Genomic DNA, 12,031 nt, shown 5'->3' on the forward strand with positions numbered 1-12,031 from the left:
TGCACTAGGTCTCCACACCCTCGTCTGCTTCTCTCAGCATAGGACCAGCATCCTGAGTGATGCTCCCTTGTCCAGATGCCGGCTTCCCAGCTCAGGGGATTCCTTCTGGATTCTTTCCAGTGCTAACTGGATTCCTTCTGTGGCCAAGCTGCTTTCTCTGCTCTTGTTTTTCTACTTCAGACTGAGATAAATGACAAAGCATGGACGTGAAAAACATGAAAGCAGGCCAGGTGTGGTGGCTCCTGCGTGCCTGTAATCTCAGCACTCAGGAGGCAGGGCACCGGGAGTTCAAGGTCAGCCTTGGCTTCCTGAGTACCTTTCAGGACAACACAGCAAATACCCTGTATGCTTTGTTTTTTGAGGCAGGGTTTCTCTGTGTAGCTTTGGAACCTGTTCTAGAACTCGCTCTGTAGACCAGGCTGGCCTCGAACTCACAGAGATCTGTCTGCCTCTGCCTCCCAAGTGCTGAGATTAAAGGCATGCACCACCAACATCTGGCCAAATATCTTGTCTTAAAAAACCCAGGAGGAGAGAGAAATGGAGAGGGTAGGTGGGAGCAGTACTCTCAGAGAACACCAGAAGCCCTGGTGAAAACACAAAGAAGCTGGTAAGAAAGAACAGTCCCACCAAGCCCCCGGTAACACAGTTCATCAGAAAAGCCAAAGAAGCGCACAGCATGCTGCTGCAGGGCCTGCACCATCCAAAGAGCTGGGGAATGGGGAACTGCCACCACAGCAATCCTAGCAAAGAGAACAATGCTCGCCCCTAGAGCCCTGCACCCCCATGTATTTAAAGCAGTTAGTGGGGGGCCCAGGGAGTTAGATTTAACACATGGATAATTTCTAAAGTCCTTGGCATTGCCAACTGGAGAGCCTGCAGTCATTTTTTGAATATTTTCCAGTTGGGTATTTTGTTTTTACTATATTTAAGCATTTCCTGATTTTCTCTGCTTCTGTTCCTTGTCACCCACCCACTCAGCTATTCTCGCTGATGCCGATGCCTACAGAAGACATGAGCAGCAAAGACAGAGAGAAGCCGAGGCAGGAGTCAGAGATGCAGGAAGGCTCTGTGGAGCCCCAGCTCTAGGGCACGTACCTGCTGAGAGACTCCAGGAAGACGTCTCCTCCCACCATGTCGACGGCCACATTCACCCCACCACTGCCCACCAGCTTCTTCACTGCCTCCTTCAGGCTGCCCTGGCTGTAGTTCACGCTGAACTGTGCACCCCGCTCCATGGCCAGCTTGCACTTCTCATCGCTTCCAGCGGCAGCTATGACCTGAGGGAAAACACAAAGCTTCTGATAATCCAGAACACGTCATAGGAGGGGTACAGCCTAGCAATCTATCCTCAAGCGCTTCTCAAGAAACTCCCCCTGCCCAAGCATCAGCCTTGATTCCAACACTGACAGACCTCACGGGCCCCTCTGGGGACCATAAGTTCTGAAGCCCACAGTTTGAGGAACCCCATATGTCTAGTTAGATGGTTTAAAAAGCAATGAAAGTTTTCTCCAACTCCAAATGAAAACCACCATTTAATGAGCACCCGCTATGAGCCACACAGTAAGAAAACGAGCTGGACATCACAGCTGGAGTCAAGAAAGCACGATGTAGCGTGTGGCCGGGAAGGAGAGAGGCTCCACACGCACAAACCAGAGACATCCAGTCTAGATCCTGAAGATCAGGAAAGGTTTCCCAGAGGGTGAACATAAGTCAGATAGACCAGGGTTCAAATCCTGGCTCTTCTAACCACCAGCTGTGTCACATTGGAGAAATTACTTAGGAAGAACTAACGACACACTGTTACTATTTTCCCAGGCCCTATTCTAAATGTTTCATGTACAGCAAAAATTCATGATAGTTCAATGAAACACGCACCATTAGCTCTATGTTATTAATGGAGAAACTGAGGCAAGTTAAGAGAAGTTAAGTATCTAAGGATGTTCACACAGCTGAGACCCAATCCAGGGAACTCACTTAACCGGGCTCTGCACACTTAACCTCCTCACTGCCTGACTTCTCTGAGGCTCAGCTACCTCAAATCAGTCAAAGAAAACATACTTCTAAAGGTAAGTGGAACCCTGAATACAAACGCCCCAGGGGAGGTAGAAAAGTTGCAGCCAAAGTCAGACATATGCGATAGCTTATTCTATTTAAACTTCAGAGGAAGGTTATGGGACAGGGATAATTACTGCCCTTCCATTACTGCAGAGGTACAGGCTCAGAGAGATTAAGCAATCAAGCCAGGGTCACCCAAGTGACCCAAGATGGCAGAAGAACACTGCAAGTCAATAGTACTGCCTTCTTCCAAAGTGCATGCTTTTTCTGCTTTGTCATCCTCGGGGAAAATCATGCCCACAGGTTTGTGGCTAGTCCAGGATCTGGGAAACTCCAAAGCTACAAACACCGAAGTGTCGCGCAAACACCAAAGTGTCACCAAGAAGAACCTTTTCAGTGAGGACGCCCAGCACAAAGTTCAAGGCGGTGCTCAGAATCTGCACTTGTGTAGCTTGAAAGCATTGGTTTGACTGTTAGTTGGGAGCTTGGGTTGCTTGCCTGGCTTCTTTGAGACAGACTATTGCTATGCACTGCAGGCTGGACTCTAGCTCTCCGTTCTCCTCCCCCGCTCTTCTGGTTCTGAGAACAATGGGAGTATACCACCACTCCTGGACATAAAGAAACTTTATTTTCTTTCTTTTTTTATGGTGCTGGGAATTGAGCCTGGAGCCTTACACTTGCCAATCAATTAATTGCTCTACATGCTTAGCCATGCCTGTGTTTTTACTCCAGTCTATCTCGCAAGCACAGGTGTGGAACTCTCTATTTGTGATATCTTGACAGCACTCAAAAGACTTTCAGATTTAAGTACTGCAAAGTGTGGATGCTTGGGTGAGGGATATTGCACTGTTTCTTACCCATAAGGATGCAGTGCAGAGTCCGTCACAGTGGTACATGCCTATAAACCCATCTGTCTAGAAGGCTGAAGCCAGCCTAGGCAATGGAGAAAGACGCAGTCTCATTGTTACTGCCCCATTCTACTGACCACTTTAACCATTTGTAAACTCATTTCAGCATTATTATGTATGTGTGATGGTTAAGATCTCTTTGAGTTAGATATAGCAGCTTCTTTGTTAACTGATTACTAAATAAAATCTTTAGTATGTTAAAAAAAGAATGTGTTACCGGGGCGGAGGTGGCTCACACCTTTAATCCCAGCACTCAAGGCCAACCTGGTCTACAGAGTGACTTCCAGGACAGCTAGGGATACACAAAGAAACCCTGCCTCAGCTGGGCGGTGGTGGCGCACGCCTTTAATCCCAGCACTCGGGAGGCAGAGGCAGGCGGATCTCTGTGAGTTCGAGGCCAGCCTGGTCTACAAGAGCTAGTTCCAGGACAGGCTCCAAAACCACAGAGAAACCCTGTCTCGAAAAACCAAAAAAAAAGAAAAAAGAAACCCTGCCTCGAAAACACAAAACAAAGCAAAATCGTACCAGATACTGAAGAATATCAGTGCCCATAAAGGATTCCAAACTCACCCATAACTATTTGGAACTGAAAGCTACTTTTAAGTGCTTCCTAGTACAGCCCTTAAAACAGCCCAGTTTACTGAAGGCTATTTCCACAGAGGGCTATGGTGAGCAGACACCAGATCAGAACCAGGTACCTGATCCCATCTACAGACTGTCAGGAGGTCCCAGTGAGACCTATAGTGAATTACTTTCCCTCTTGGTGCTTCACTTCCTTGATCTGTGAAGCAGAGATAATAAACACTTAGAGGACTCCTCTCCCAGGGGTGGTGTGAGGATCAAGGTTAAGATGATTGCTTAGGAGGCCCTCTGGACACAGTATGCAACACTGTGGGCAGAAAGTGCGATCACGTGGCCTGTGCCAAGTAGGGTGCATGCAAACAGTTTTAACCCTTACTTTCATTTATTTCTATTTTAAAGAACTTTCTGCTTCAAAAGAAGATATAGCTCAGATGAATTTTAATATCTGAATTGAAGCAAAGTTTTCTTCCGAACCTCTTAGAACTAAATAAATAGTATAATTTTGTCTTCTTAAGAAATGCTAAACAGACATGGAGACTAACCATGATCCCCTCCCTGCCCCCGTAAAAGAGCTAAAAGCCCTTCCTGATAACATGAAATGTGCTAATATTCCACAAGAAACCTCCGAATTCCCAAGGCTGTTCTCAGCTCTCATGTCTCCTTCCACAAATTTCCTAAGGTGAGAAAGGAAAGATGCCACCTGAGGCACCAAATACCATCAACTTATGTTTCTAGGCGTGGTCTCACCATTCCGGCCACATGGGCCTGAGGAGCTTGCACTCAGTGTATTCAAAACTGCTATTTCCTCCTGCGCGCTCCGTCTCAATAAATGCCAATTCCAAAAGTTAACTTAGTCTTTCTCTTCCCACTCAATGTCTAACAATAACAGGACTCATTAGAGCCGTGCTGACACACCATACTTCTTATAGGCATGTGCACATAGAATCTCAGTATTCCCAGCAGCTCTAGGGAAACACTGCTCACAAATGAGGCGATGGATGCTCTTCAGCTGGAAGCAGAGCTGGCATAAACCCCCTCCAATACCTTTAAAGTTTTCCTCTGACTAGAGGATGCTCTCTGGTCTTGGAATTCTCTATTTTTCCCACTTCAGTGATCTCGACTGCCTTGGTCCAGGTATCATAACCTCTAGCCTAGGCAATGCACCTGCCCTTCTGTCTCCATCACCTCTGACCTTACCTCTATCCCTCATACCCACAGCCACAGTGAACTTTAAATGCAAAGACAGTGCAGGGAGTGGTAGTGAGGGCCTGCAATTCCAGCCAAGCTGGAGGATCCCCAGTTGGAAGCCAGTCTAGAACACTCAGCAAGATCTTGCCTCAAACAAAACAAACCTAAAACTAAAGATAATAATGTCATTTTCCTACTTTAAATTCTCAGCAACCCTCCCAATGGTCTCCAATAAACTTTCAAATACTTCAGCTACAAACAAGGCCCTCGTGATCCTATCATGCCTGACAAGTCACCTTTCACCATTCCTCTGCAGGTCCTTTGTTCCAGAGATAGCACTGGCAGGTAATTCTCTTCTTGTACGGTGCCTCTTTCTTTTTCTGGGTCTTCTACAACAGTAGCCTTGACTTGCCCTTGCCTTCTGCTATAACTGATACCAGTCCTTCAAAGATCATCTGAAATGTCTATTTCCTCATAGAAGTCTTTCTCTGGCCCCTGTAGCCCCAGAGATGTCCCCTGTAGAGAACCAGTCCATCTTCCCCTCATTCATTCATTCATCACTTGATTTAGGAAATAGCTCTTGACTATATACTTTGTTCCAGGTACCATGATAGCTGCTTGGATGAGTCCTGAACCATGAAAATATTTCCCTTGCCCTCATGGGGATTATAGTCCAGGAGAAGGGAAGACATTGACCCACAATGGGCCACATATGGAGTAATCACACAGTAAGGTATGTACTAAAAAACAGAGGCATAGGGTAGTATGAGATCATACATAAATAGTAGGGAGGGGAGACTGACCTAGCCTGAGGACAGAGATGCTTCCCTGGAAAGGTGACGTGAGTTTAAGCCTGAATAAATGGGTGACAGTTGGGAGCACTGCAGGTAGAGAGATGTGCATCTGCAGAGGCCATGGTGGGAGGCAGCCCTTGCCAGGTTCCAGTACCTCAAGGGCCAAGTGAGTCTCCTCTTAGTGGGAAAGCACACAGATGGCAAGACCATCCTCTAAGTACTGTGTGTCCCCGGTGCCCTTCCCAGGATACTTGATAAGTGAATTAATGTCTTTTATGCCTAAACACTGGAGTTAATTTTTAAGGAATATTCTAACACATGCATACCTTGGCCCGGAGAACATTTGTCGCCACATCGATCACCGCAAGGCCTGTGGCTCCAGAGGCTGCCGTTACTAGAACAGTTTCTCTGTGCAGAGGGAAGACGAGTATTACTGCAGGAACCTTCAAAGCTCACACACGCTAAGATCCCAGGTACACAGACGAGGGCATTTTAAAGAGCATTCAAACCGTCATGTTACTCTATCCTCCAGCCTGAAGGGGTGGGATATGTACATGACTTCAGGACCAATGCTAACTCTGTCTAGTTCTAAAGGTTTTTCCAGGAAGAGGTCTCTCAGTCTCTCTGGATAGCCTCCGTCTCATGGCAGTAGCGGCTGTTCCTCTGAGCGACCACACTGGTGCAGGCCTCACGTCATCCTGAAACTATTCTCAACTAAACACGGTCTGATGTTAGAAGGTGGTATGTTGACCGAGTTTTCTGTCCTACCTAGTCCCACACCACCCACAGCCGTTTAGTCCCAAATAATCACACAAAGGTCCACATTAATTATAAACTGATTGGCCCATTAGCTCAGGCTTCTTATTAACTAATTCTTATAACTTACATGAGCCCATAATTCTTGTCTGTGTTAGCCATGTGGCTTGTTACCTTTTTTGGCAAGGCCGTCACTTCTTGCTTGCTGTGTCTGGCTTCCTCTGTGTCTGGGTGATAACTGCAGACTGAATCTTTCCTCTTCCCAGAATTCTCGTCACCCTGCATATACTTCCTGCCTGGTCACACTGCCTATACTTCCTGCCTGACTACTGGCCAATCAGCATTTATTTAAAATACAGGTGACAGGGTCCAGACCATTGTCCCACCGCAGTGTAGTCATGGACTAGACACTGTTCAACTGAAGCTACCAGTCGGAGCAACTCTGATGGCCAGCTCTGTGACCTGATTGAGAGCCAGTTTCCCAAATATAAAAGGAAGGTTGCAGAACTTTTAAGTTTAAAATATCCAGAGTCGGCAGTGGTGGCATATACCTTTAATCCTAGCATTCATGAGACAAAGGCAGGTGGATCTTTGTGAGTTCGAGGTCAGCCTGGTCTACAGAGTGAATTCCAGGACAGCCAGGGTAACACAGAAAAACCCTGTCTTGAAAACCAAATATAGATAGATAGATAGATAGATAGATAGATAGATAGATAGATAGATAGAAAGATAGAAAGAAAAATAAAACATCCTACTTGGCACAACCAACCAAGCCTCATAGAAACACATACCATAAGTCTCACACAGGAAGTGAATTTAAATAAACTGGGTCCCACCTAGGAATAATGGTACAGACCTGTGATCCTAGCACTCAGAGGCTGAAAATGAAGCTCTTACATTTGAAGCTAACCTGGGCTATATAAGTTGTCCCAGGCCAGCCTGAACTACATAGCAAGACCCTGTTTCAAAAATAAAATAGAATAAAATAAAATAAACCAACTCTGTAGACTTGATATATTCCTATAAAGTGATCCCCAGAGTGGTTAGGTTCAAGAGATCTGCTTTTCCAAATTCATACTCTAAGTTCTACCACTCCGAATCAAAAGGATGGTCCACAACCAGTCCCCAGTATTGAGAGACTGTCTCTTGTTTGACTTTCCTCAGCTTAAAGGAATTTAAGCTGAAGAGAAGCCTGGGGAAAGGTGAGGGGGAAGAATGAGGGGGAAAGGTGAGGAACGGAGACGTAGGATAATGCTGTCTTGTTGGGGTTTGGTTTGGCTCTGAAACAGGGTCTCATGTAGCTCAGACTCTAACTCACTCTGCAGCTGAGAATGGCCTTGGGTTCCTAATCCCCCTGCCTCTCTTCCCAAATGCTAGGAACACCACTTGCACCACCAGGCTGGGCTTCAGGCAAAGTCCTATCAGGCATTTCTAACATCAGAAAAAGGAACCACCTAGCCCTCTGCCTCCTACATAGTCCTTACCCAGGCTGGGTGCCAGCCCGATGCTCTAAAGCCAAAATAGCTGTGCCATAAGACACCGGTAGGACTGCAGCATCCTGTAGAGAGACGCTTTCTGGAATCCGCCACAGGGTCTACACAAAGAAATAACAGCATTTGTGGAAATGTGTGCCTGGTTACCGAAGCTGTCCAATAAACATTACAATGTGATTGGGTGAATAATTTGCAATGGGAAACACATGCCTATTATCACCTATTAAGGAGTACAGATCAGAACCAAGCAAGCCGGGTGAGTTTAGGACTTGGGCGTAACAGACTTCCAACCCCTGAGGCTGGCATCTGCTCAAAAAAGGAGCCAACCGAAGGAGAACAGACTCCGGATTACTACGAGGTCACAGGTGAACTGTGTGTTATGTAAATCGTACCTCCCTAAAACTGGATGGGATCCTTATAACACAGCCCCCCTAAAGGCCACCATTCACATCCTGCTTACCCCATTTGGGGCAACCCTGTTCCCAGTGCAGATCACTTCATATGCTTATAGGAAAACAAACCCATGATATCCAACTCAATGCATTAAACCAGTTTTTCAACCACCTGTCACCTAAAAGGGTCCAAATAAATGGCCAGCCAGTTGTTCAGGCACTGAAAAAAATAAACAAACAAAAGAAAAAAAAAACATTCTACACAAGCAAAACTGTCACACCAATACAGAAGTTTAGTTAGCATTTGAAAAAAGATAAAAAATGCTTGGCTAGAAACAAGCTATAATGAAACAAACACAAAAGAAGGGCAATGTGAGGAAGAGAGACATGGAAACCGAAAACCAAAGAGGAAATCTATGCATCCATGAGTGCTGAGAGGCAGCTATACCTTCTGGTCGATAACACACTCTTCGGCCATAGCGTTCAGGTTAGGACAAACTCCAATAACCCGATCTCCCTGGAGGGAAAGAACACATGTACTTGGCCCATGTTCCAAGACACACATCTCTGCCAGAAGACACGGCTTGGCCTTAATATCTACTCAGAGTTCATTTCTGGTTTGAAAACAACATGGCAATTCTCTCGATACCAAGCTACCAAGCCAATAGGAGCACATTTTAGAAACGGGGAGCCGAGGAAGGAAAGTTGGTAAGAATTAGAATCTCTGATTATTTCTTTCACTTGAGACTCAAACTTAAAAATTCTTTATCCAAAACAAAAAGCAAGCTCTTTATTCCTTCAGTAACTGAAGATCAAGTGTTGTCTTATATTCGTAATAGTTTAATAAGGCCAGAAACTTCAACCCACTCTCCCCACCTCCTCATTCAGAATTCAATTCTTTGCTTTCTGTCTTGACTTCCTTTGGCCACATGGCCAAGGCCAGAAGAGAGATGGGTGTAAACGAAATGAGCACATTCTCACAGCTACACACACATTCTGGGGTTTTAACCAGTTTACCTTGTTCACAGTGCTGACATCTTTTCCTGTCTCCAGGACAGTCCCAGAAAACTCCATTCCTGGAACATTTAAAGATTAGGTTTACCTTTGCAGCCCAGCACCCTGGAGATAGGAAAACTCTGATCAACAGGGCCCTTCATCTGCTCTTGGGAGCTATTAAGTTTTGAATGCCCAAAGAGTAAAAGGTGGTACTCAAAACACAGGCTAATGAGTGTGAGGTTTCACAGTCTCAACACATAAACTATAGCTGCCCCACTCTCAACCTAGATCATTCATGAATATGCACGCAGTACACAGGTACTTTCGACCCTGATGACGGGGCCACCGGGCTCCTAGACAACCCCAACTACAGTCACCAAGTTCTATTTATCTGCTGCCGAGTCTCCTTTGCTGAGCTCTGAGGAGGGCCTCAAGGACATGACCCATGTTTATTCAGACAGTACTGAGCTCAGAACACAATGAATTAGTGTCGTCTGCCCCTTCTTCAGCCATCTCTGAAATTTTTCTTCCTTTATTTATGTGTTTGTTTCTTTGTTTTTTGTTAGTTTTTGTTTTGTTTGGGGGGGTTGTTTGGTTTTGGTTTGGTTTTTTTATTTTTATTTTTTTGAGACATAGTTTTTCTGTGTAGCCCTGGCTGTCCTGGGACTCGCTCTGCAGACCAGGCTGGCCTTGAACTCACAGAGATCCAACCCCCACGTCAACGTGCTGGTATTAAAGGCATGCACCACCACCCAGCTACCTCTGAAATTCCTGAACCTAATAGCTATGCATTTCCTACTTGCTCTGCCCGGGGAATAACTTAATTGTGACATCTTCCTCTGATCTATTCTTTCAGCAAATACAAGGAGAAGGAAATGGTTCTGGTATTAAGACACAATACCGAAAACCTCAAACATAACAGCAGTGTTGCAATCATGCAATCACTATACTCTTTATGTTTATCTATATAAAATATGCATGTGCTCCAAACACACTAAGCTCTACTTAGATCTCCTTAAATAACTTCAACAACAATAGTCTTCTATCTATGTGTTAATGATCTAAAAGTAACCAGAGAGAGCGTGATGGAAGTCAGACAGTGGGCTGCTAGGATGCACTTGGGCTTTTTCTTCCTCTTCTTCTTTTTGAACCTTTGATATTGAGCTCCTTTGGGCTTGGGCTGATGAGGATATAAGTCTTAGCTGCAAACGTGTTTGTGATCCTCAGTGGAAAAAATAAAACTGAGGCAACACCAAGAAGGCAAAGAGATAACTAGGGTTAACAACAGGATTCTGGTGAACACAACATCTAAACGGCTGCCCATTTATTCATTTGAAAGTAGTTAGAGAATGTCCATAGCTAGCTGTGCCTGTCACCTTGACACAGCCCAGAAGTATCTGAGGGATTCTCAATTAGGGGCTTGCCTCAGTCAGATTTGCCTGTGGGCATGTCTGTGGGGTGTTTTCCTGATTGCTAACTGATGCAGAAAGGTCTAGCTCACTGTAAGTGGTACCAGCTCTGGGTAGATGGGCCTGGATAATATAAGAAGAGCTGCACCTAAGAGCAAGCAGCGTTCTCCACAGTTTCTGCTTCAGTCCCTGTCCTTACTGTAAGCCAAATAACCCTTTCCTCCCCAGGTTGATTTTGGTCATTGCTTTATCATAGCAACAGACAATCTAGCTAAACCACTGAGTGTCATCTACAAACAAACCAGAGCAATGCTAAGCTGGGGATACAATACTGAGTACTGAGGCCTGGGGGAGGGGGAGAGGTAGTGTCACGAGGTAGTGATTCTAACAGCGATGATGGTGTACTTAACAAAAACCTCCCTTACTACTCAAGCCTGGCAGAGGGTGGGGAGTAGTGTCTGAGAAGATGCATGCGGCTCTGAAAACCCTCAGAATCTCCTTTTCCCGAAGTAGCCGATTGGTCCCCTGTACTCACCGGGTGTAAAGGGAAGAGGAGGTTTTTCCTGATACTGGCCACGACAGACCAGAATATCGGCAAAGTTAATGCCACAGAAATGAACATCAACTCTGACCTGCAAAACACAGAACAACAAAACAGAGACAAAGTTCATTTGATAACAATTAACTCAAAAAGGGTTACTGAATGAATGACAGCCATATGCCAGGTACTGAGCAAGGAACCAGACAGAGTATCATAAGGCAAAATGGACAAAGCTAAGGCTTCTGTGGACCTAAAAGTATAGGCACCAACTAAAGAATAATGAAGTAATGAGTCTCACGACGTAGCCCAGGCTGGCCTCAAACTTGAAATCTTCCCGGAATTATAAACCTCAACCATCATGCCTGGCTCATGTGTGTTGAATTATACATCAACATAAAATATTAAAGATAGGAGAAAGCACACATGAGGGTGTGTGACCCATTGAGGAATGCCAAGAAAAACTAGAAGCATAACCCTCGAGCTAATAAAAGCAAAGAAACAATGATTCAGACCAGGAGGTGAAAGTTTGGCACAAATAAAAGCAATGGCATGTGTGAGCATCCTGTATCAGAGACAAAAGAAAAACCAGTGAGCCCAGAATATGAAGCGGAGAAAGAGACAAGGCCATGAGAGTGAGCGTGCTCCACTACACCGAGATTTGCAGCTGTGAACTTAGCACCTTGGCCTTCGTACCAGGAATAACAGGATGCCACTGAGGGGCTCTAAGCATAGACAACTACGGTCCAAACTTGAGGAGCTGGAATCCTGGAGGCCAGCCTAGGGCCCTGTCTTCTGTGCTCTCTGCAAAGCTATCGCGGAGCAGACCAACAGCCACGTGACCAGGAGTTCTCAAACCAGTGGGTCTCCAACTCCCAGAAGCTGTGCCCTTTAATTGAGTTCCCCATGTGGTGACCCTC

General features: G+C 45.5%; 1 protein-coding gene across 3 annotated transcripts in view; it reads right to left on the reverse strand.

Moving 5' to 3' along the window:
• LOC130874466 (quinone oxidoreductase-like protein 2) overlaps positions 1–12,031 on the reverse strand; it is a 35,356-nt gene that overhangs the window by 21,278 nt on the left and 2,047 nt on the right. For all 3 annotated transcript variants that reach the window (XR_009057143.1, XM_057769837.1, XM_057769836.1), the window contains exons 3-8: positions 11,109–11,205; positions 9,186–9,244; positions 8,617–8,685; positions 7,768–7,877; positions 5,854–5,935; positions 1,096–1,277 (exon numbers count right to left, since the gene is read on the reverse strand). Coding sequence is in view for 2 of the 3 variants with exons in the window: in XM_057769837.1 (XP_057625820.1) it covers positions 1,096–1,277; positions 5,854–5,935; positions 7,768–7,877; positions 8,617–8,685; positions 9,186–9,244; positions 11,109–11,205 (599 nt within the window). In the remaining variant the exon portion in view is untranslated. The remainder of the gene's footprint in view (positions 1–1,095; positions 1,278–5,853; positions 5,936–7,767; positions 7,878–8,616; positions 8,686–9,185; positions 9,245–11,108; positions 11,206–12,031) is intronic.

The sequence above is a fragment of the Chionomys nivalis genome, chromosome 5 (assembly GCF_950005125.1).
Source record: "Chionomys nivalis chromosome 5, mChiNiv1.1, whole genome shotgun sequence".
NCBI classification, from domain to species: domain Eukaryota; kingdom Metazoa; phylum Chordata; class Mammalia; order Rodentia; family Cricetidae; genus Chionomys; species Chionomys nivalis.